The sequence below is a fragment of the Crinia signifera genome, chromosome 8 (assembly GCF_055691185.1).
Source record: "Crinia signifera chromosome 8, ASM5569118v1, whole genome shotgun sequence".
NCBI classification, from domain to species: domain Eukaryota; kingdom Metazoa; phylum Chordata; class Amphibia; order Anura; family Myobatrachidae; genus Crinia; species Crinia signifera.
Genome location: NC_139224.1, coordinates 144,505,668 through 144,526,855, shown reverse-complemented (window position 1 = coordinate 144,526,855; position 21,188 = coordinate 144,505,668). Strand labels below are relative to the sequence as shown.

The following is a 21,188-nucleotide window of genomic DNA, read 5'->3' as shown; positions in this document are numbered from 1 at the left end:
TCTACACAATTTCAACATTCACCTTTCATTCTGCTCCTCAAGTGCTAATCTGCCACACGTATTTTCCTGCACTCTCCCATATAGGAACCTCCATAGATCTTTCTCTCTGTTCTACTGCTCATGCTTCAAGATTTTATCTTGTGCTGCACCTATTCTCTGGGACTGTCGTCCTCAGTTCTCCAGACACTTGAAGACGTTAACAGCTGCCTTACGATTCATATTATATATATACCTTGAACTAATAACATCCGATCCGATGTGCGGCCCCGCGCTCATCGTATTGGAGTCGGAGATTGGACCTACTTGCATGTCCGACCTCCAACTTGGACAGCCTCCTGGCAGCGGGGAATGGTATCACATGCAATATATTACATGCAAAAGGATCTCATGCGCTATATATGAGAAGTCACAGTATTGTATGGGGGCCTTTAAGCAAATGATATCTATTCTAATATACCTGGCATAGGAGAAAACAATGGGGGTTATTCTGGTTCAAAACCATGTGCACTGCAGGTGGGGCAGATGTAACATGTGCAGAGAGATTTAGACTTGGGTGAGTTATTTTGTTTCTGTGCAGGGCAAATACTGACTGCTTTATTTTTACACTGCAATATAGATCTCACTTTGAAGTAAAACCCCACCCAGATCTAACTCTCTCTGCACATATTACATCTGCCCCACCTGCAGTGCACATGGTTTTGTCCATTTGAGAAGGAATTTGCCTTTGCGAGTGAACCAGAATAACCCCCAATAAGTACTCACCTGACTAAGGACATAAAAGGTCCTGACATTCCAGTATCTGGCCTGTTCCTTCAGAAAGCCCTTCATATAAATATTTGTAAAGGTCCGAGAGCAAATGATCAGGGTGATGAAGGTCTCGTCATCTTCATTGTCTGTCACATGGGTGAGGATGGGCAGCATTGGAGCTATCCCTGTTCCTGAGCACAACATAAGTAGCTCTCCGTACTACGAGGGAGAAGAGAAGGTAAGTTCACAGTATGGCATTCCTTCTCAACCTGTTCCTGCCCATCATGCCTCTTGTTCTGCAGAGGGCGGGAACATAATAACCTTTAACCAATTGTATAATCTGAATGCACACAGAAATGCAGAGTATTTCAGGAGACGTCTTGATGATCTTGTTGGGGGTCAGTGAGCTGTCCACTTATGTGACTATATGTTAGTTAGGAGTGACAGTAGCATTGTTGTGATGTGAAAGTTTCTAAAAATGAAAAGAGGCGATGTTGCCCAGAGCAACCAATCAGAGCCCATCTATGATTTTCTAGGATGCAATAAAAAAAAAATTATAAACATAATATGATTGGTTGCTATGAAAACATCACTTTTTTTTGTTTTCCATTTTTAGAAACGTTATTAAATTTCCCCTTAATGAGGGATTCAAGTGTTGCTCCGTTTGGGCGCACACAGCCGATGGCGCTGACATGTTATGTTGTGAAAACATAAATCAAAAGCAGCAAATTTTGTAAACTTGCTAAATTTTTGAGGTTCTTTTATGGCCACTACATTTTGTGTTCATAGAATTAGACAAAACATCCAATAAAGGGCCTGATTCAGACCTCTTTGCCAGACTGCGTATGTTCACTCTCTAGTGAACAGGTAAACACTGGGTGCCCGACCAAACGCCTGCCCCCTCACCCTGTGCGCTAATCCCTGTATTTTCATGCGAGGGGCTGTGTACACTTACCCACCCCTCGCATGCGGCCGCACAGGTAAAAAAATCACTCAATGGCTAACCTGAGATGTCTAATAGTCATGATTGATGCATGTAGCTCAGGGCTGGGCAATTGCGGCCCTCCAGATGTTAAGGAACTACACATCCCGGGATGCTTTGCATTAGTAATGCTATGTGGCCATGCTGAAACTGATGCAAGGCATGCTGGGATGTGTAGTTCCTCAACATCTGGAGGGCCGCAATTGCCCAGCCCTGATGTAGCTGAACGGATGCGTTATGGGATAAATGTATGAAAATCTAGGAGCAATCGGTTTTGTGGGCAGTGCCCTGGAAGTGGGCGATCACTGTGACATATGCCAGGCGAACAAATAGGCCAAATGCACAAATAAAAGTGCAGTGTGGAAGCACACTAATGGTGGCTCATAACAAAGCGTTATAAGATAAGGAACGGACACCCAGTATATCGATATTTCTCCAACCTTTCCCAGCACTTTTAGGCCCCATACACACTAGTCACTCGATTACGGCATCAGAAGTGTATATGCCGGGTCCCCAATATCAGCGTCGGTGTATGGGGCTTTATACTATTCAAATACATAATAGGGATAAACTCTGACCTTGTTGGGTTTGTATGAGAATCCCCCAAAGGGTCCTCTCCATGGTATAGTCTCTCCTGGTTGCCAGCATTTAATATACTGTGACATCAAGCCGTGCTCATAAATCTGTAACAATGAAAACACCATACATTCATATATGTAACACGTCTTTTACAGTAACAATAAACCCATACATTCATATACGTAACACGTCTTTTACAGTAACAATAAACCCATACATTCATATACGTAACACGTCTTTTACAGTAACAATAAACCCATACATTCATATATGTAACACGTCTTTTACAGTAACAATAAACCCATACATTCATATACGTAACACGTCTTCTACAGTAACAATAAACCCATACATTCATATACGTAACACGTCTTTTACAGTAACAATAAACCCATACATTCATATACGTAACACGTCTTTTACAGTAACAATAAACCCATACATTCATATACGTAACACGTCTTTTACAGTAACAATAAACCCATACATTCATATACGTAACACGTCTTTTACAGTAACAATAAACCCATACATTCATATATGTAACACGTCTTTTACAGTAACCATAAACCCATACATTCATATACGTAACACGTCTTTTACAGTAACCATAAACCCATACATTCATATATGTAACACGTCTTTTACAGTAACCATAAACCCATACATTCATATACGTAACACGTCTTTTACAGTAACAATAAACCCATACATTCATATACGTAACACGTCTTTTACAGTAACAATAAACCCATACATTCATATATGTAACACGTCTTTTACAGTAACAATAAATCCATACATTCATATATGTAACACGTCTTTTACAGTAACAATAAACCCATACATTCATATATGTAACACGTCTTTTACAGTAACAATAAACCCATACATTCATATAAGTAACACGTCTTTTACAGTAACAATAAACCCATATATTCATATACGTAACACGTCTTTTACAGTAACAATAAACCCATACATTCATATATGTAACACGTCTTTTACAGTAACAATAAACCCATACATTCATATATGTAACATGTATTTTACATCAACAATAAACCCATACATTCATATATGTAACACGTCTTTTACAATAACAATAAACCCATACATTCATATATGTAACACGTCTTTTACAGGAACAATAAACCCATACATTCATATACGTAACACATCTAATACAGTAACAATAAACCCATACATTCATATATGTAACACGTATTTTACAGTAACAATAAACCCATACATTCATATATGTAACATGTATTTTACATCAACAATAAACCCATACATTCATATATGTAACACGTCTTTTACAATAACAATAAACCCATACATTCATATACGTAAAACGTCTTTTACAGTAACCATAAACTCATACATTCATATACGTAACACGTCTTTTACAGTAACAATAAACCCATACATTCATATATGTAACACGTATTTTACAGTAACAATAAACCCATACATTCATATATGTAACACGTCTTTTACAGTAACAATAAACCCATACATTCATATATGTAACACGTCTTTTACAGGAACAATAAACCCATACATTCACATATGTAACACGTCTTTTACAGTAACCATAAACCCATACATTCATATATGTAACATGTCTTTTACAGTAACAACAAACCCATATATTCATATATGTAACACGTCTTTTACAGTAACAATAAACCCATACATTCATATATGTAACACGTCTTTTACAGTAACAATAAACCCATACATTCATATATGTAACACGTATTTTACAGTAACAATAAACCCATACATTCATATATGTAACACGTCTTTTACAGTAACAATAAACCCATACATTCATATATGTAACACGTCTTTTACAGTAACAATAAACCCAAACATTCATATATGTAACACGTCTTTTACAGACTGCTGCTTGCTTTAAGTCTGGTGCCAACAACACTTCTTGGACTCCCAGCTTCTCTGGCATGATTTTCAGGAACAGTATACAGTAGTTAGAATTCCTGAGTATGCCTGAGAAACAACTCCCTACCTTATAACTTTACTATTACATGTCATCTATACACAAATCTATCATTTAACTGCACACCTGAGAATGAGCTGCATCTTATGGAAAGTGTATGGGTAATGAACAAGGGAATAGGCTTACCTTTATTAAAACTTCAAAGTAGCTCGTCACATCTATGGCACTAATGGGGGTGTAGGCTCTTTGTATCTCTAATCCATTTACTGTTCCTCTATGATAACAACACAATAAGAATGCATGAGTAATGCAAATTAAATATGATACACCTGTGACATGTCATGTGACCCATCTGTACTGCTGGTGCCCTTAGTTCATGATCTCTATTTAATAGCTATGAGCCATGATTTATGAGGATGCAGGCCCGTGACTTCACTAGGAACTAGAGCTAGGGATTCTAATAACCGCCATTACAGGCTATAATATAAAGATCAATAATTACCACTTATCCATAATTTGTTTCTTAAGCAGCCCATACATGCTGCTATAAGGGCTGACCCGATGTGTGCTTTGAGGTGCGCGCTCCCGCGCACCTCATCGCACAGTACAAAACGTATGTGCTTGCACATACTTTTTGTACCTAGTTCTCATCAAATCGCATCGCATTGCATGCGTGCACATACAATGCAATGCGATTTGATCCGTGCTAGTACAGCACGGAACGCACGCTCACAAAGCAGCGTGTATGGGCAGCATTAGTGCTGCAATTAATGAATTAGAATTCAGCACAATGTCATGGACTACAATGGGAACCACAGTCACATGGTACATGATGAAGAGAGCAGAGAGGCTTTGGAACGCCTCTCCTCCCTCTAACTATGCTGTAAACCCCTCCCCTTTTCTCCTCTCTCTGCCTACACATCACATGCTGAGAGCTGTGAATCTGCGGGTCTGATGCACAGGTGAACGCAATTTGGGGGAGTGGGAGAGGTAGCCTGAAGTGAATGCAAAAATCTGTTAATGGCGCACGTGATGGTGAAGTGGTCAGAACCACCTGTGGAGTTACACTGTCCACAGTTATATTTTTGAAACATTTTGCATATAATCGATGCTGTGACTATTGGCCTTATTCGAGTTCACTCTTTCAGACAAAATCCTTCTTAGATGGACAAAACCATGTGCACTGCAGGGGGGCAGATGTAACTTGTGCAGATCTAATTAGATTTGGGTGGGGTTTTACTTCAAAGTGAGATCTATATTGCAGTGTTAAAATAAAGCAGCCAGTATTTACCCTGCAAAGAATCACCAAGAAATCACCAAATCTATTTCTATCTGTACATCTGCCCCCCTGAAGTGCACATGGTTTTGTCCATCTAAGAAGGATTTTGTCAGAAAGAGTGAACTCGAATAAGGCCCTATGTTTTAAACCCTGCACACAATAGTCAATATAATGAGTGATATCCCTCACTTTGACGCTGAGCGATATCGTTCATTATATCGCCCAGCATGTTTGCTTAGGACGCCTGAATTGCTCCCGCTGTTCATTAACAACCCCCCTTCTTTTGTCTGGGTATGTACAAATGAGTGAGCATATAGTTAATAAGCTGCAGAATACCCCACCGCCGGCATCGCCAAAGTGTGTATGCACCACCGATGCCGGAACCCCGCCGGGATTGTATACTTTGTGCGGGCTTTACCCCAGAGAGGATCTAACAAAAGAGGTAACGATCTCTGAAACAGATAAGAGAAAGGCATGCCTAATATGTACCTAAAGGCCCATACGCACTAAACGATGGACCCCGCCACCAATTTGGAGGCCACGGGGACCTGACATCGACAAGTGAATACACACTTGCCAATGCCTTCCCTGAGGTGAGCGACAGCAGGTGGAGCGATGGTTGTGCTGCCGCTGCAGCATGGCCGTCGGTATCCATTACCTCCTTCATCCGGACATGCTTGGACAAGGGAGCGGGTCATTAAGGATGTGTGGAAGTGCACATCGTTAACATCAGGGAGCGTACACATTAGGCGATATTGTCCACAATATTGCTCAGAAAGCCCTTTCTGAACGATATTGTGACCAATATTGTCTAGTGTGTATGAGGCTGAAAGATTTAAAACAAGACGATGTGGAATTGCAGCTTTGAAGTAGAAAGCGATTGCAAGGGGAACTTTGTGACTGAGATAAGCCAGATTTTAGCATATATACTATTGGATAGGACACGTGGTACCTTAGCACCAGGTGCTGTCCCAATTTCAATCCCAGACTGGCCCCAGCTGGCAGATGAAATCTGTAGCGGTTGGTGTCATCTGATTCTTGTTCTACCAAGCAGAGCGTAAACTCAGTGAATGTTTCTGAATTCAGAGGCAAGTTGTTCTGTGGGACAAAATCACAAGTTATGCAACAGAATTATTATCTGTAAAAGGAAGGATAAAGCCACTACTAAAGGACTGCTGTAAGAACCTGCTATGCATTGCAAAAACTATCATTTAATATTATATAATGTCATCTTTTGTTTCCTAATTAAACATTTCAAAGGAATTATAAGAACAGACTAGGATTCTGTAGATCCAGACATACTCCAGCAATCCAGGATTTACTATTTCAGGAGTTCACTCTGCGGGAGCAAATGTGATATTTACTGACCAAACCAAACAGATGACTTCACCCGACAGTCTAAATAGTTTAATAAATATCTCAACAATGGTATTGATGAATTGCACCACTGAATGAGTGACCATTTATGGTGGAAACTAGGGACTGGATAGACAGAGTTCTTATTAGTATTGCTTGTAGCCCGCAGAATGGCAGACTCTGCCGATAGCAGTGGTGTAACAACTGCATCCGCTAGCATCCTCAAAAACTGTCTGCTGTAAAGGTGCAGCCATTTTGTGAGGGACATTTTTCATAAGGAGCCAGGAGGAGTGCCGCGACACAGACTAGTAGATCTGAGTGTCCTGACTCCAGGCCACAGATGCGGCGGAAGCTAGCGAGTTGTACACGGTAATAGTCACATTTGGGAAAAAAATTTCTGTAAGTAAAACAATATGATATGACAATGATGTTGGGTCCTCTAACATTTACTATAGACCCTGAACCGCTCCATATTATTACCTTTACTTTGCTTTCAGTTAGGAGATTTGGATCTCGCCTCTCTTTGGCTTTCTCCCACAATTCCAACTTGGCTTCATAGAGATCATACACACAGGGGGAACATCCGCTACCACAGCATTGGGCAGGAGTGGGTTCCACTGGTCTCAGTGACAGCCAGTCAGCGTCATGGTCACACATACCCTGCAGAATAAAACACAGTGTGAAGGTTCCACTAAAGAAATCTGATAAGTGGAGTGCAGCATCAACAAATCTATCTCCTCCCTTACCCCATACTTGCCTACTTTTGAAAACTAGTTTCAGGGAGATTATAGCTGGTAGTAGAATTTTTCACGGCGCCACATTTGGGGGGGGGTGTCATGCTCGACCCAAAGGGTGTGTCTATTCCATATATGGAGAGATTGTGTCAAAAGATTGTGAACGTGGTACCTAGAAGCGTGGGTGTGTACTGCTACATTTATTATTTATTTATTTAAAGTTTCTTATATAGCGCAGCAGATTCCGTTGCGCTTTACAATAGTAGACAGTGATAAAACAAACTGGGTAACAACAGACAGACTTGGAGGTAGGAGGGCCCTGCTGCAAGCTTACAATCTATAGAGGACAGGAATCTTTCAAAATGACATATCCAAATCTAGATGAGCCCCAAAGTAGTTAGTAAGACTTACTGTACTTGGTAAACTGCTGGAAATGGTGCTGATTCAATGTAAATGTATCTATCTCTTCCTAAAATGTAACAGTTTAATGTGGGATAGGTGAAATGAGGGAGATTGATAGACTAATGAGGGAGAGAGGGAGATTGCTGTTATTTCAGGGAGTCTCCTGCAGAATGCAGGAGGGTAGGCAACTATGGGCTGTATTCAATGAGGCTGATTCGCCAGGTTTTTATGGCGATTTTGTGCTGTAAGGCGAATTTCTGACCAAAACGGTGAATCACTCTATTCAATGACCAGATGGCGAATACATTTCAAGGTTTTTTTCACCATGATTCACCGAGTAGCAATCGCTATCTTATTATGGTGAAGTGGAATGTGAACTTTTAAAATAAAGTGTTTTGGTTTTTACAATTGGTGTAAAAAAATCAGGAATTTTATTCTGAGGAGGGGCATGCTATTTTTATTCATGTGCTGTAAGCACATGAATATATATTTAATTTTAAAAAATATATATATTTTTTTTACACAGACCAGCCAGCAGGGGGCCGGGAGCCGAGCCGCTCATTAGATATTCATATATTCACTGCACCTGATCATTACATATGCATGATCGGGTGTAGTGAATATACCCGGTCCCCTGCTGGCACCCCCGGGGGGGCAGCCTGTGCTGCCTGGCTCCCAGGGAGCCCACCTCCCACCCACAAACGTTCTGGGGCAGGCAGGGAGACTTCCATCTCCCTGCCTGCCGCCGTCCTCAGGCTCCCTGTGGCGTCCGCCGCAGGAGCTCAAATTCGCCGGTCAGGGGCAGCGAGCCCCTGACTCGTTGAATACCAGAGCCGGCGAGGCTCCGGAACGCAGCAAGCAGTGGCGAATGTGCAGCGAATCCTAAACAGGATTCGCTGCACGTCGCCAGTATTCACATTGAATACTGCCCTATGCCTTACCCCCCTTGGGTACTGCTTGCAACCCGAACAGGGATTGAGCACCACACCCCAAACAGAGGGTCTCAAATAAAAATGTTCAAAAATATTTAATTGGCTGTGTAAAACCAAACCATCATTACACAACCTAGAGACCCACGGGTTATTCTCCACTTTCAGATTGCCTCAAAAATTCTTCCCCCGCCTCCACTTATTCTCAGAAACCCCAAAATATATATATATATTTTTTTTTTTACAACTACTGAAGCTGAAATCGTTAAATAAATCATTGATTTACTACATACCTACGATTCTGTCTTATGAATTGAAAAGCCTAATAATGTGCAGCAGCCAAATCACATTGATTATGATATGGGGTATTCAATTATTGCCGTTTCTTTTCGCCAGGACTCAACCCAAAAGTTAATATGGTTGCAAATAAATATCTGCAAGTTTGGAATTACTGAGAGCAGCAGCTACGGCTGCACTTGCTCATGATGTGACATGACGCATGGCTAATTGAATTGAGCCCTTATGGTGCCCATACACAGGTCCGATTTGGGCCGATTTAATCTCATTCTGACGGATCGGGCTGATATATCGGGTGAAATCGGCCCATATTGGAGGTGTTTGAAAGGTGATCGAATCCGATGTGCATTTCCGTGAGCATCAGATTCGATCCTGTAGATTATATGCAGCACATAAGATATATTGGAATTGGATATTTAGCGGCACACCTCGGGTGCTTTTTTTGCACCCGTGATATAGCGCATCTGCTTCCCCTTGAACCCCTCCGGGGAGTCATTTTACATGCAATAAATTGCATGCGAGTTATCGCTTGTAAAAAATGGCGCATCAAGTGCCAAGTCAGATGGGGCGGGTTTTAGAAGTGGGATTTACCTGTAGAGTGGCAGCCTCTTCCACATTTAAGTAATTGCTCATTGATCACACACAGCCCTCGAATGGGACACTGTTGGGGTATAAAAGATGATTAAAACACATAAAATTTAAAAACACAACAGTATGCCTAAACACAAATATTTTACCCAAAAAAGAGATACACAAATGTTTAAAATATAAAAAATATCATTTAGAAACACTAGTAAAATCATGATTTTTTGAAATGACAGTTAGTAATGACATAAAAATTACCTGCCAAAATAATTTATTTTTAACATCCATCAAGCCAATTAACAGAATTATTAGCAACCACATTGATCTGTGCCCCTTCCATTCAATGCGGCTTAATTTTAAATTTTTCATTAGATCATAAAAAATTGTTAAAAAAGGTGTCTAATGAAAGATCTAAAATCACCAGCAAAAGTTTGTTCCAACATATACAATATCTACCAATGATGTCGTTTTCAGCCACTTTCAGAGCGCAAAGACGGGTTGAACCCGAAATTTGAACCTGGATCTGACCCTTTCACATTAAACCCGGGTCCAGGTTTAACCCTTCTTATAACCTGGGTTGAATTCCCGGTTGATCAACCAGGGTTATTAAGTTTGGTGCTTTCACACCGCAACTGGACCAACGTCAACCCGGCAATAACCCGGGTTTTAAGATGCAGTGTGAAAGGGGTAACAGAGAAAAAACACAAATGTACAGTAAAGGTCCATACACACTGGGTGACTATGCCCAGGGTGTATGGACAGCGATAATCACGTTCATCGCTGGGGGGAAAGCCGCTCAGTGCATACACACTGAGTGGCTTTCCCCCTGCCTGGCGCCAATGGAGGGGGGAGGACGGCTTTGCATAATGCAGGGGGAGGGCGGCTTTCAGCTGAAAGCCGCTCAAACCTGCTGTTTTGAGCGACTTTCAGCTCAAAGTCACCCAGTGTGTATGGGCCTTAAAAGACACCTAACCTCAGAAAGAAAAAAACAATAGCTAACATATCCATTCCTACAATGGATATGTTCTAACTTGAATGTCTGGTCTACAGTTGAATTAATGCCCTGCGGTGACACGCAACAGAAACGTACTGGACCTAAGTCGCACGCAACTCTATATTGACGCATTTAGGAAATATTAATATTTAGCTAATAGAATATGAATTGCAACTATATGCACATCTTCAGGAGATGGATGTTTATGCTAAACATCCATCCGCAAGCATGTGGGGGAACTGGGTGTGCAACGGAGGGGCGTGCAGTGTTTCAATGACTTGCAAAGCTGCAAAATTCGCAGCTGTGCGAGTCAAGCAGAATAAGGCCCTTACACCTACCCAATGCTGGGTGCAAGAGATCGGTGTGAACTAGGCTTGCCCTCTGAAAGAGACGCAACTCGCTACACACCCACAAGATGATTCTCTACCTTATGTATACTCAGAAACATCCCTTATAGCAGGCATGTCCAAACTATGGCCCTCCAGCTGTTGTGAAACTACAAGTCCCATCATGCCTTGCCACAGTTTTGCTATTAGGGAATACTAAAACTAAATCAATGCATGCTGGGATGTGTAGTTTCACAACATAGTTTGGACATGCCTGCTTTATAGTGTTCATTCTAGCACTTACCATCTTTGAAACCCCATGCAGTTCCTCTTCCCTGCCTGGGGTGTCACTGTTTTCTGTAGTGCTTCTAGCACAGTGTGTTGTATCACTGATATGCAAACCAGACCTGTGCTAGGAGCACCACAGTAGACAGCGACACCTCAGGCAGGGAACAGGAACTGCAGGGGTTTTCAAAGATGGCGGGTGCTAGAATGAACACTATTTTACACATATGAGAGGGAGGGTGATTCAATTGTTTTTGTGTGGCCAATCTCCAGTCTAAAGTGGTGAGAGATCAGGGGTAGCGATCCAATTGATTATTTTAACCGGGCCACTCATTGGTCCCAATAACAGCGCTAAACCCGACCCAGGAGCTAGGCGCGATGTGAAAAGTGCCAATTCAGCACCCAAAAGGGTCACTTTTTGCACATTACTTCACATCAGAACTGGGGTCTGTGAGAAGAAATGTCGGCTGTTTGCACCAAAGCGGAGCAACAATTGAATTGCTCCATCGTGTACAATTAGGGTTACCACCACACATCCGGGATTACTCCGGACAGACCAGTAGCTGCCCTATTTCCGGACATTGTATAGTCCGGGAATGCCACACCTCCGGATTAGCATCCAAAGTAATCCCAGATGGGTGGTTACCTTAGGTACAATTGAATTAATCTCACCATGGAGTGAAATTGGCGAGACCTGTTCAGATGTATGCAGAGAGGAGTATGTTTGCTAGTAAGCATATCTATGTATTATAGATCAAATGTGCTAGATCAGTGGTTCCCAAGCACAGTCCTCAAGGCACCCCAAGCAGTCCAAGTTTTAAGGAAGTTTGTGCACAGACGGTATAATTAAACTGACTGGGGTATTTCTTTAGTCCCATGTGCCTAAACAGGAATATCCTGAAAACCTGAACTTGAGGACCGAGTTTGGGAACCTCCACATTATATAATGAGGGGACTGAGGGGGAAAGTGTGAACCTGCCAGGCACTGTGCCATGGGTACAGAGCTGGGCAGAAGGCAGCAGGAGGGACTATGTATGACAGGGGGTTAGTACGCCTGCCAGGACTCACACTGTACTGTGGATCATCATCCTATGGACGCCGCCGGAAAGTGAAGTGGATAGGTCACAGTTACCCATCAGCCCCAGCGCGGTAAGATGGCGGCGTCCATGCTCACCCGTCCGCTGCCCGCAGCCGGTGAGCTCTGTGCCGGGAGAAGCGGGCTCCGGTGCCTCAGTGTGTCCTCCGGCCGCTGTCACAGGCTGCGGACACCTCCCATGGTGAGGTTGGAGGCACCTCCCAAGGTGAGGAAGGAGCCGCTGGAGATCCCGGGCCTGGAGCCCATCACGTACGAGGATCGCGGCTACCATGTTCCCTGGCTGGCGCGGCCCAAGATGCCCACCTTCAGGGTGGACTGGAACCCGAGTTATTACCACTCTCCCCCCGCAGAGAAGATGCCGCTGTACAAAGAGGAGACAGCCTACGTGTACAACCCGAAGTGCCGGCTGCTCGGAGGTAACGGGGGGCAAGAGATGCACCGACACCTTGACAGCCCCCCATTCGGTGACAGGACAAGGACACTGTAGCCCAACCCTCGTGACAGATCACTGCAACCCCGCACACACAACCACCGAGGTGACCGGTCACTGACTGTAACCCCAACCCAGGTGACAGGTCGCTGTAAACCCACCACCCCACAAGTGACAGGCCCACAACAACTCCCCTCTTTACATTTAGGTGACAGGTCACTAATCACCCCCGCTCCCCTCCACCACCACCACCACCCAGGTGACAGGTCACTGTAGCCCCCTATACAAACGTATCACCTTTTTGACAGATCACTATTGGAACCTCCTCCCTACCTCCAAGTGACAGGTTGTACCCCACCTCCTCCTCCTAAGGAACAGGTGGTGGGATTGCAATGACTTCTTTACTTGGGTGGGCTTTATGTTTTCCTAAATTGCATTGTTGTAAGATCCTCTCTTCATCCTAATTGACAGGTCATTTTAAGCCCCCTCCCACCTTTCACGAGAGCCAGGTCATGTATGTTCGCTCCCCCTCACACATACACACCCCTCCCAAGTGGCTTGCCATTGTAGACACCCCCCCCCCCCCCCTTTAATGACCCATCATTGTATTTCCCTACCTTTCCCCAAGTGACCGTGCTATGCCCCCTGCTCTGCCCAGTGACAGGCCACTGTAGCTCCCATAGTCCTAGTGGTATTCTTGGGATGTCTTAAGGGTAAATTTACTAATGCGGTATTCTCAGTGCGAGTGAGAAAGACACGGCTTTTACCCGGCATTAAAATGCCGGGGACTGCCGCGCTGGACCCCCGTTCTCACTGCAAGGAAAATTCCCGGGTGAAGAAGTTCTACCCGGGAATTTGACTTTAAACACAGGTTTTTGGGCAGTGTGAATGGGTCAACCACTGGAGGGCGGTACCGAGCCGCCGAGGTACCAGAAAGCATCCCTTCCTGCCCGGGATGCTGCCCCCCTGCGCGCCGCCCGCTCCCTGCTGCGGGGATTTCAGCGAGGACGGAGAGGACTCGCAGCACCCGGAAGCTGTACATCGCAGCAGGTACAGCGTAGCATCGTAACAGCAGGTACATCGCTCCAGGGGGGGGGGGGGGGGGGGTGCGGGCGCCTGCCGCAGTATCGGCCGCAGTAAGTATTGTCCGCACCCTCCCCCCCCCCCCCCTTCCGGGCGGGTTTTGCCTGGGGTGGGCAGGGGGCTTGCACCGGCCCTGAACCCATGTCTGCAAATGCTACATGCTAGACCCGGGAATTTGGCTGCAGTGAGAACGGGGTATAAGATAGGAGTACTATTACAGATGCGATGTTGCCCATAGAAACCAATTCAATTCTATCCACTACCTTCTAGAAGGTGCTAAATAAATAGTAGAATCTGACCTTGAATTTTGACCTCCCATTTTAGTAAATTTATCCCTTACAGTGTGATTCTTGCAGTGTCATATCTCCAGATATTTGTGCTTATATTCACTGTAAAGAAGTAACATAGATGTGGTGGAAGTCTCTCTCTAAGAACAGCATAACGTTTTGGTATTGTGTAAGATAAGAGCTCCGATGTAGAATGTGTACAGCTATGTATGTCTCTCTGTCTGTTCAGGTGTAAAGCAGGCACTTTGGCTGACAAAGACCAAGTTAATTGAGGGCTTACCACAGAGGATACTAGACATATGTGAAGACCCGGCCTATACATTGCCAAATCATGAAGAGCTTGTGCAGAATATCATTTACAATTCCTGCTTATGGAGCACCACTGAGGATCAACGTGAAAGGGAGGAGTACTGGTAAGTGCCAGGCGGCCTAGTACTGGAGCTGGCTGAGAATGTTATGTGTGTGTCAGTGCTACAGCTATGTTAGAAAACATTTTGGGGATCATGGTGTGTGGGAAGATGCATTATGTTTGCACAGGTGCAACTCATGTTGTTAGTCCATAAATAACATGGACCATTAAAAAAACAAAAACTAATGACACCTCTCCCTCTCAAATACTCAGTGGGATTATTTTTTCTATAGTACTACTCCCCAGTATAGAAAAATTGGCCTCATATCCCTAACAGCGCCCCCAAGTGTCAAAAGTTTGGGAACCACTGATCAAGGCTCTTAACTCCATCTATCAAGTCAATAGGTTGACTCATGAAAATGTTGATAGGAGGTTTTTTTTTATGTTATTTTCCCTTCTTTGTATTTTGGACTTTTTCATACTTTAACATTCCTGTGGGCTGCCATTAGGAAAGGTAAAGTGTAGCAGAGGGAAGCATTACACTAATTGGTGGTCCACATCCTCAGGTGTTGACATTGACACAAAAATAAATGAAAAACTCATGTCCACCTTTTGGTGTCGACCTACGCACTGTCTATCCCAGGCTTGGCCAAACTGTGGCTCTCACGCTGTTAAGAAACTACAAGTCCCAGCATGCCTTGCCACAGTTTTGCTAAAACTGTGGCAAGACATGCAGGGATGTGTAGTTTCACACCAGCTAGAGAACCACAGGTCGGTCAGGCCTAGTCTATGCTTTTATCCACACCATACTTGCTTTAGCTATATTAGCTCTGTGCTTGTCTTTCTGTATTTGTCTTTCTGTATATTGTTCCAATAAGGTAAGTTTCTGAATCTCTCACCTTGCAGCCCGAAGCTGCTGCAGGGATTACTGCACCTGTGCCGGTTACAGAGCTCCTTGCACACTGCCCTGTTCCAGAGGAGCTTCATAGACAATTGGCGATTGGCAACATTTTGGCGAAAGGGTAAGCTCCTACGTCTAACACTCTGCCACTTGTAAATATCAGTAGGTCACATCTGCTGCTGAACACTGGATCTACTTTATTAGCATTATTCTTTTGTAAAACGTGTTCCACCGGTTGTAAGAACTGTGGGACTGATTCAGACCAGACCACAACCGCATGTGCAAACCCCAGACATCGGGGACGTGGACGAATTCGGCCCAAACGAATCTCCCCTTGTGTTTTTGGCCTGATCCCAATGTCTCTGTTTGTACATACTGAAGAAAACGTGCTCAAGGTCCATACATTTTTCAAGGTCCATACATTTTTCAAGGTCCATACATTTTTCAAGGTCCATACATTTTTCAAGGTCCATACATTGCCCAAAAAACAAATATTAATCTTTATCACAACATAATGAAATCCATAAGATCCTTCGGGTTATGGTATATACAGCCACAAGTATTCCATACTACAACAACAAAAATGTATAAAATAGTTAAATCCTCTGGAGGGATTCTGTGTATACCCAGAGCGAAATGCGTTGGTTTTAGGCATCAGGAGAACCTCAACAGAGGAAATGTACATTTGCATTTTACCTGTGAAGTACTGGGATGCCCAAGTGTCTATTGTCTCAGAGTAGACAAATTCGGAGCTTTGGAACTACTGGTCTCTCAGCTATTGTATTTGTTTTGCAGATTCAACACTCTATCATGTAAGGGGTACGAATGGTTTACTGATGAGTGCCAAAACCTCATTAGAACCACTGGCCTCTTCCAGTGAGATCCAGGCTACAGAACAGCACACCCTGGAATCCTTGTATCCACTATCCCCTGCTATTGATTTACAGGAAGTGAATGTATATCAGGAACAGAACCATTTAGGTATGTGTTCTCCATGTAGTTATTAATGATGTAATGCCTTACTACCTTTGTCACACATAGAGCTATTTCACATGCTCCGGCTGGATGGCGGAAAGCCGTGCCGCACACAGTAGTTAATAATGGACACAATTGTGTCCATTCACATGGGACAGCCACGGCCCGTCGGCCTGGTTGCAGCCAGATCCCACCACTGGAAGGGACGGCTGCCGGGCTGTGGCCATCCCCTCCATTCTAAACTCCTGAGTGCAGAGGCTGTGCGGGGTTTCGCTATCCGGCAGGAGCCGGAGCGTGTGACATAGCCCATACAAAAGAAAACTTCCACTCTGGGGATATTTGCACCAGGACTCAACAATGGAAGTGTCATTCTAGGTGGTGTTGGGTAATGTTCTATAGCTGGCTGTCATTGTTTCCACTGCTGTACATTATATACCTTATTAACCCTTTCACATCGCAATGCCGGGTCTGGTGCTTTCACCTTAAACCCCGGGTCGCCCATTATACAGAAAGTGAACTGGGTTTAACCCTTCTTCTAACCCACAGGGCCCATGGTGCGGTGTGAAAGGGATATGGTCACTATGTCGACTCAATGAAAGTCAAAATACATTGGGTTGAGCTCTGAAGGTCCACACCTGAAATAGGTCGACATGGATAAAGTCAACAGGGTTGGAAGGTCAACAATGGGAAGGTCGACATAAGTTTTTCACATTTTTTTTTTTTTAGCCAGCAGGCGGTATTTCATACCCTACAATCCACTAGAATATAAGTGTGCTGATTGCATCGAAGCACCGTGCCCAAAGCATGGCGAACGCAGCGGTACACTGAGTGTTGACTGTCATCATTTGGGACAAGAAAAACTCAGGTTGATGTTCCTATTGTTGACCTAATGCTTGTGACAACCTTAGCCATGTCGTCCTATTTCAGGTGTCGGCATAAGCCTGCCCATACACTGAGCCAATTTGGGCTGATTCCGAAGCAGCCGGTGAAATTGGCCCAAATTGGCTCAGTTTGATGTCCGATACGTGGTCCCGTGCACATCGGACCTGATCCGGTGGTCGGACCTGCTGCTCTTCCAACCACCCCACCTAGGACTTCCCTCCCCGGGAGGCGGGCAGCGGGGTCTGGCCAGCTGGTGGTAGTGGAGTGGCGGCGGGCAACTCGTAGTGCCCGGCAGCAGGGTCCGCCTGAGCAGCGGTGGCGGCTGGGAGCTTGTCTGGGAGTGCCAGGCGTCGGGGCAGGATGCTAAATATTTTGAAATGACTGGCCGGACGTTGGCCTCCCATTTGATTGACTGAGAGAATTTTCTTAGCCAATCAACATTCAGCCAGTCATTTCAAAATATTCAGCAGCCGCATCCCGCCTCGCCACCCGGCAAAATGCGCTTACAAGCTCCCAGCCACCACCACTGCTCAGGCGGAACCCGCTGCCCGCCCCCCCGCCACCACCAGCTGGTCAGACCCCTCTACCTGCCACCTGCAGCAGCTCCATGGGAGTATTACATGCAATAAATCGCATGCAATTTATTGCATGTAAAAATGGCACATCAAGTGCCAGATCGCATGCGAGCTTGCCGGGGGGCTCTCAAGGGCAACCTGGTCCAACTTGTCCTTAGGACAAATCGGACCAGTGTATGGGGGCCTTTACCCATGTGAAAGGGGTATACAGCAAATGCACCAGTGACCTCTATAGGATCAAATACGGTACAGCAGCCAAAGAATACCATAGTAATGCACAATAATAAAATGTATCATCTCTATATTGCAAGTTAAGATTTCCTATTACACTGCAGCTTCAAAAATCTAATTTTGATACTGACCTCCAAATAAAAATGTTACTATTCAGTATGATTGTAATTAAAAATAAATCAGTTTGTTATTATTTTCTTATACCATATTTTTTTTTTTTTATTGTTGCCACAGGCTTTAATGCAGAGTTCCCATTCTCCAACCCGCACACTTTATACCTCCTGGAACCTTGCAACACCAGAGCTAAATTCCTTCCAGACCAGCTAAGGGCCAAGATGATCATGTACGCCTTTGGTAGTGCTTTGGCTAAAGCGAAGACTCTGTACGGAGTGAGTTCCTTATTCTATTCAGCATTTGTCATGCATATTATACACTATGTAGTCAAACGTGATTGGACACCCTGCGCAAGCAAAATTCTGTGCCCCTGCAGCAGGCACGTGTTCGTAAAAAAACTGGTAGCGGGGCACTGATGTAGATCGTTTTGCTTTCTGAAAGGAGCTAAACGAGTTTCAAAAGGGGATCATCCTAAGCTGCTCGATCGGAGGTATGAGCGCGCAAAACATTGCAGATGTTAGGAAGGTTCCTAAAGCCTCCGGAGGAGCGGTCATTGCAAGAATGCGCCTCTCCTTGGAACACCCCCGAAAGTGCATCCCAGAGATCAGTGCGCTAGCCAGGGAGCTGAGAATGAACAGGGGGCCATCCCAGGCATACCACTGTACATGAGTTCCAAATGGCCACCAATTTGGCGATTTTGACAGGAACACTTGGTAGGGAGGCCAATGCCCCTGCATATTATGGGTCATGCAGCTGCTCCTAAATTTAAACTTTTGAGATTAGATGGGTAAATTTGGCTTCGGTGATTTCCAGGAAAACGTCTGATTCCAGAGTGTACAAGGAACTTGTGGACAGTTTTCAAAGAAGGTTCGCTGCAGCAATGTGGTGGACCAAAAATTACAGACGTCAATAAAATCTTGTTGATCAACTTGCTGCCAGTGTCCAGTCACTAAGTATTGTATATCAGATGAGGATATGCTTGTGTGCAGTTTTTATGAGTATTCCTCCCATATGTTATGTTCCTGCTGCTGATGTTGGACTGTAAACACCCACATAAGCTGATGTCTATGATTTTTATTATTCTATGCATTTAAAAAGTGTTTTTTTTTTTAGTAATCCCTTTTATTTTAATTTTTTATTTTTAGGAGGATGCAAAAGTTTTGCCGCAACCAATCGTGGTGCAAAGTGTTTCCACTGATGGGCAGCTGTTCCATTTCATGGTGCTCCAGCTCAATACTTTGGACTTCGAATCCAATGATGGTGTTAAAAATATTGTCTGGATGGATGGAGACCAACCACTGTATGATACTGTGGCCCATAAAGCAAAAATTAAGCGGAAAGTGGTTTTGGTAAGTATAGATGAAGTTGCCGGAATGTTCAGCCTCCAGCCCCTCAGACCAGGTCCAAAAAGTTACCTTACATTGGGGTGTATTCAATGATTGCTGTGACAGTGAGCAGTGCTGCCTGCATGCTGTCACAGCTCGCAGGGTCAGTATTCAACTGACCCCTTGCCAGGGCCGGATTTGTGCCTAGGCCCATGAGGCACCGGCCTCCGGGCGGCACCAATTAAGGGCGGCAGGCAGGCTGACATTCAGTTAAATAGCAGCATGGCACAGCTGAAGGGCAGCGGCGAGTGACGAACGCCGCCGCCGCGGACATGAATTATATGTCGGCGGCAGCGCCGCTCGTCACTCGCCACTGCCCACCCGCTCTGCCATGCACTTTACATCACCGCTTCGTGGCTGGGTCCGGCGGTCCCCCTGCGCTTCCAGAAATGGCTCAGGCTCACTGCTGCCGGCTCCTGCCCATTGGATACTCTAGACACACACACAGTCTATTGGCTGCTGTGTATCCAACAGCTGAGCTGAGTGGCACGCAGATCCCCCCCCTGCGCTCAGTTGTTAGTCACAGTGTGTGAGCCGGAGGGAGACTGACGGAGACACTGTGCTAATCACTGTACTAATAAGTGGGCTACAGTTAAATTTTAATGAAATATATAAATAACAATGTATATACATATAATTACATTAAAAGGGGGGGGGGGGCGGCGGCACAAAAGTGTTGTGCCTAGGGGCGACCTGACCCCTAAATTCGCCCCTGCCCCTTGCACACGCCGTTTCCCCCTCGCTAGGTTTTTGGAGTGAGGAGGAAACTCATTAGCCGCGAGCCTTGCTGTTTGTTTCCCCCAGTGCGTTGAATAGGGTGAGCGGCAGGCACAGGGTTTAACTGCTAGGATCACTTGTTTTCGTCGATCCCTGACGTTTAACCTCCTCGCCGGCCGCATTGAATACACCTCATTGTCTAAAGGTGCACATACACAGTGAGATGATGGCACCCGTTATGGGCTGGATCGCATCGCAATGCATGCCATTTGTGTGCAATGCGATCCGCGGGCAGTACAAAAAATATGTGCAGCACGTACTTTTTGTACTGTGCGATGTGTGCGGGAGCATGCTTCGCACTGTGTATGGGCACCTTAATAAAATCAGGCCAAAAAAGATAGACCGGTGTCTGTAGTTAGAAAATGTCTCATTTGTATATATATATTCTTACAGATATAAACCTGAATGTTTACTTCAAACTTGTCTAAACTGCAGAAAATCTAGTTCTTTTTTACACAATTTTGTTTAAACCTTTTCGAAAACTGTTTTTATTTTCTTCTCATTTCAGGTTCCTGCTGGTCTTGCTGGTTTCAAGCCAGAAACATTTGTGAAATTCTGGGCAATGTACCTGAATGGAGCCATCTGAATTTATAGTAAAATCTGTAAATACCATTTATCGAATAAACAAGAATATTTATATAA

The 21,188-nt window shown here is 44.4% G+C and overlaps 2 protein-coding genes across 5 annotated transcripts in view; one reads left to right on the top strand and one right to left on the bottom strand.

The window, feature by feature from the left end:
* Window positions 1-13,088, bottom strand: part of CYB5RL (cytochrome b5 reductase like) — a 17,636-nt gene extending 4,548 nt beyond the window's left edge. Inside the window, exons 1-7 of one of the 3 annotated variants that reach the window (XM_083157332.1) lie at window positions 12,594-13,088; window positions 9,863-9,932; window positions 7,390-7,569; window positions 6,506-6,651; window positions 4,461-4,548; window positions 2,308-2,412; window positions 763-966 (exon numbers count right to left, since the gene is read on the bottom strand). In XM_083157332.1, coding sequence (XP_083013458.1) covers window positions 763-966; window positions 2,308-2,412; window positions 4,461-4,548; window positions 6,506-6,651; window positions 7,390-7,569; window positions 9,863-9,904 — 765 coding nt within the window. In that variant the 5' untranslated portion in view covers window positions 9,905-9,932; window positions 12,594-13,088. Of the gene's footprint in view, window positions 1-762; window positions 967-2,307; window positions 2,413-4,460; window positions 4,549-6,505; window positions 6,652-7,389; window positions 7,570-9,862; window positions 9,933-12,529 lie in introns of all 3 variants that reach the window. The other 2 variants (XM_083157331.1, XM_083157333.1) reach the window with 2 other exon arrangements.
* MRPL37 (mitochondrial ribosomal protein L37) lies at window positions 12,441-21,188 on the top strand. 2 transcript variants are annotated; one of them, XM_083157330.1, is made up of 7 exons: window positions 12,441-12,973; window positions 14,587-14,770; window positions 15,613-15,728; window positions 16,403-16,588; window positions 18,505-18,659; window positions 19,533-19,733; window positions 21,055-21,188. In XM_083157330.1, exons 1-7 carry the CDS (start codon window positions 12,616-12,618, stop codon window positions 21,130-21,132), a joined length of 1,278 nt encoding a protein of 425 aa, XP_083013456.1. In that variant the 5' UTR covers window positions 12,441-12,615; the 3' UTR covers window positions 21,133-21,188. The 2 variants fall into 2 exon arrangements, with proteins under 2 accessions (XP_083013456.1, XP_083013455.1); XM_083157329.1 differs by having other exon boundaries at window positions 12,442-12,973; window positions 19,530-19,733.

Excerpts from the sequence above, each read along its gene's own strand:
- MRPL37 (XM_083157329.1), top strand. The coding sequence starts at position 12,616 with ATGGCGGCGTCCATGCTCACCCGTCCGCTGCCCGCAGCCGGTGAGCTC. Across the intron at positions 18,660-19,529 it reads AAGCGAAGACTCTGTACGGA|GAGGATGCAAAAGTTTTGCC; the intron begins GTGAGTTCCTTA and ends TTTTATTTTTAG. Across the intron at positions 19,734-21,054 it reads TTAAGCGGAAAGTGGTTTTG|GTTCCTGCTGGTCTTGCTGG; the intron begins GTAAGTATAGAT and ends TTCTCATTTCAG.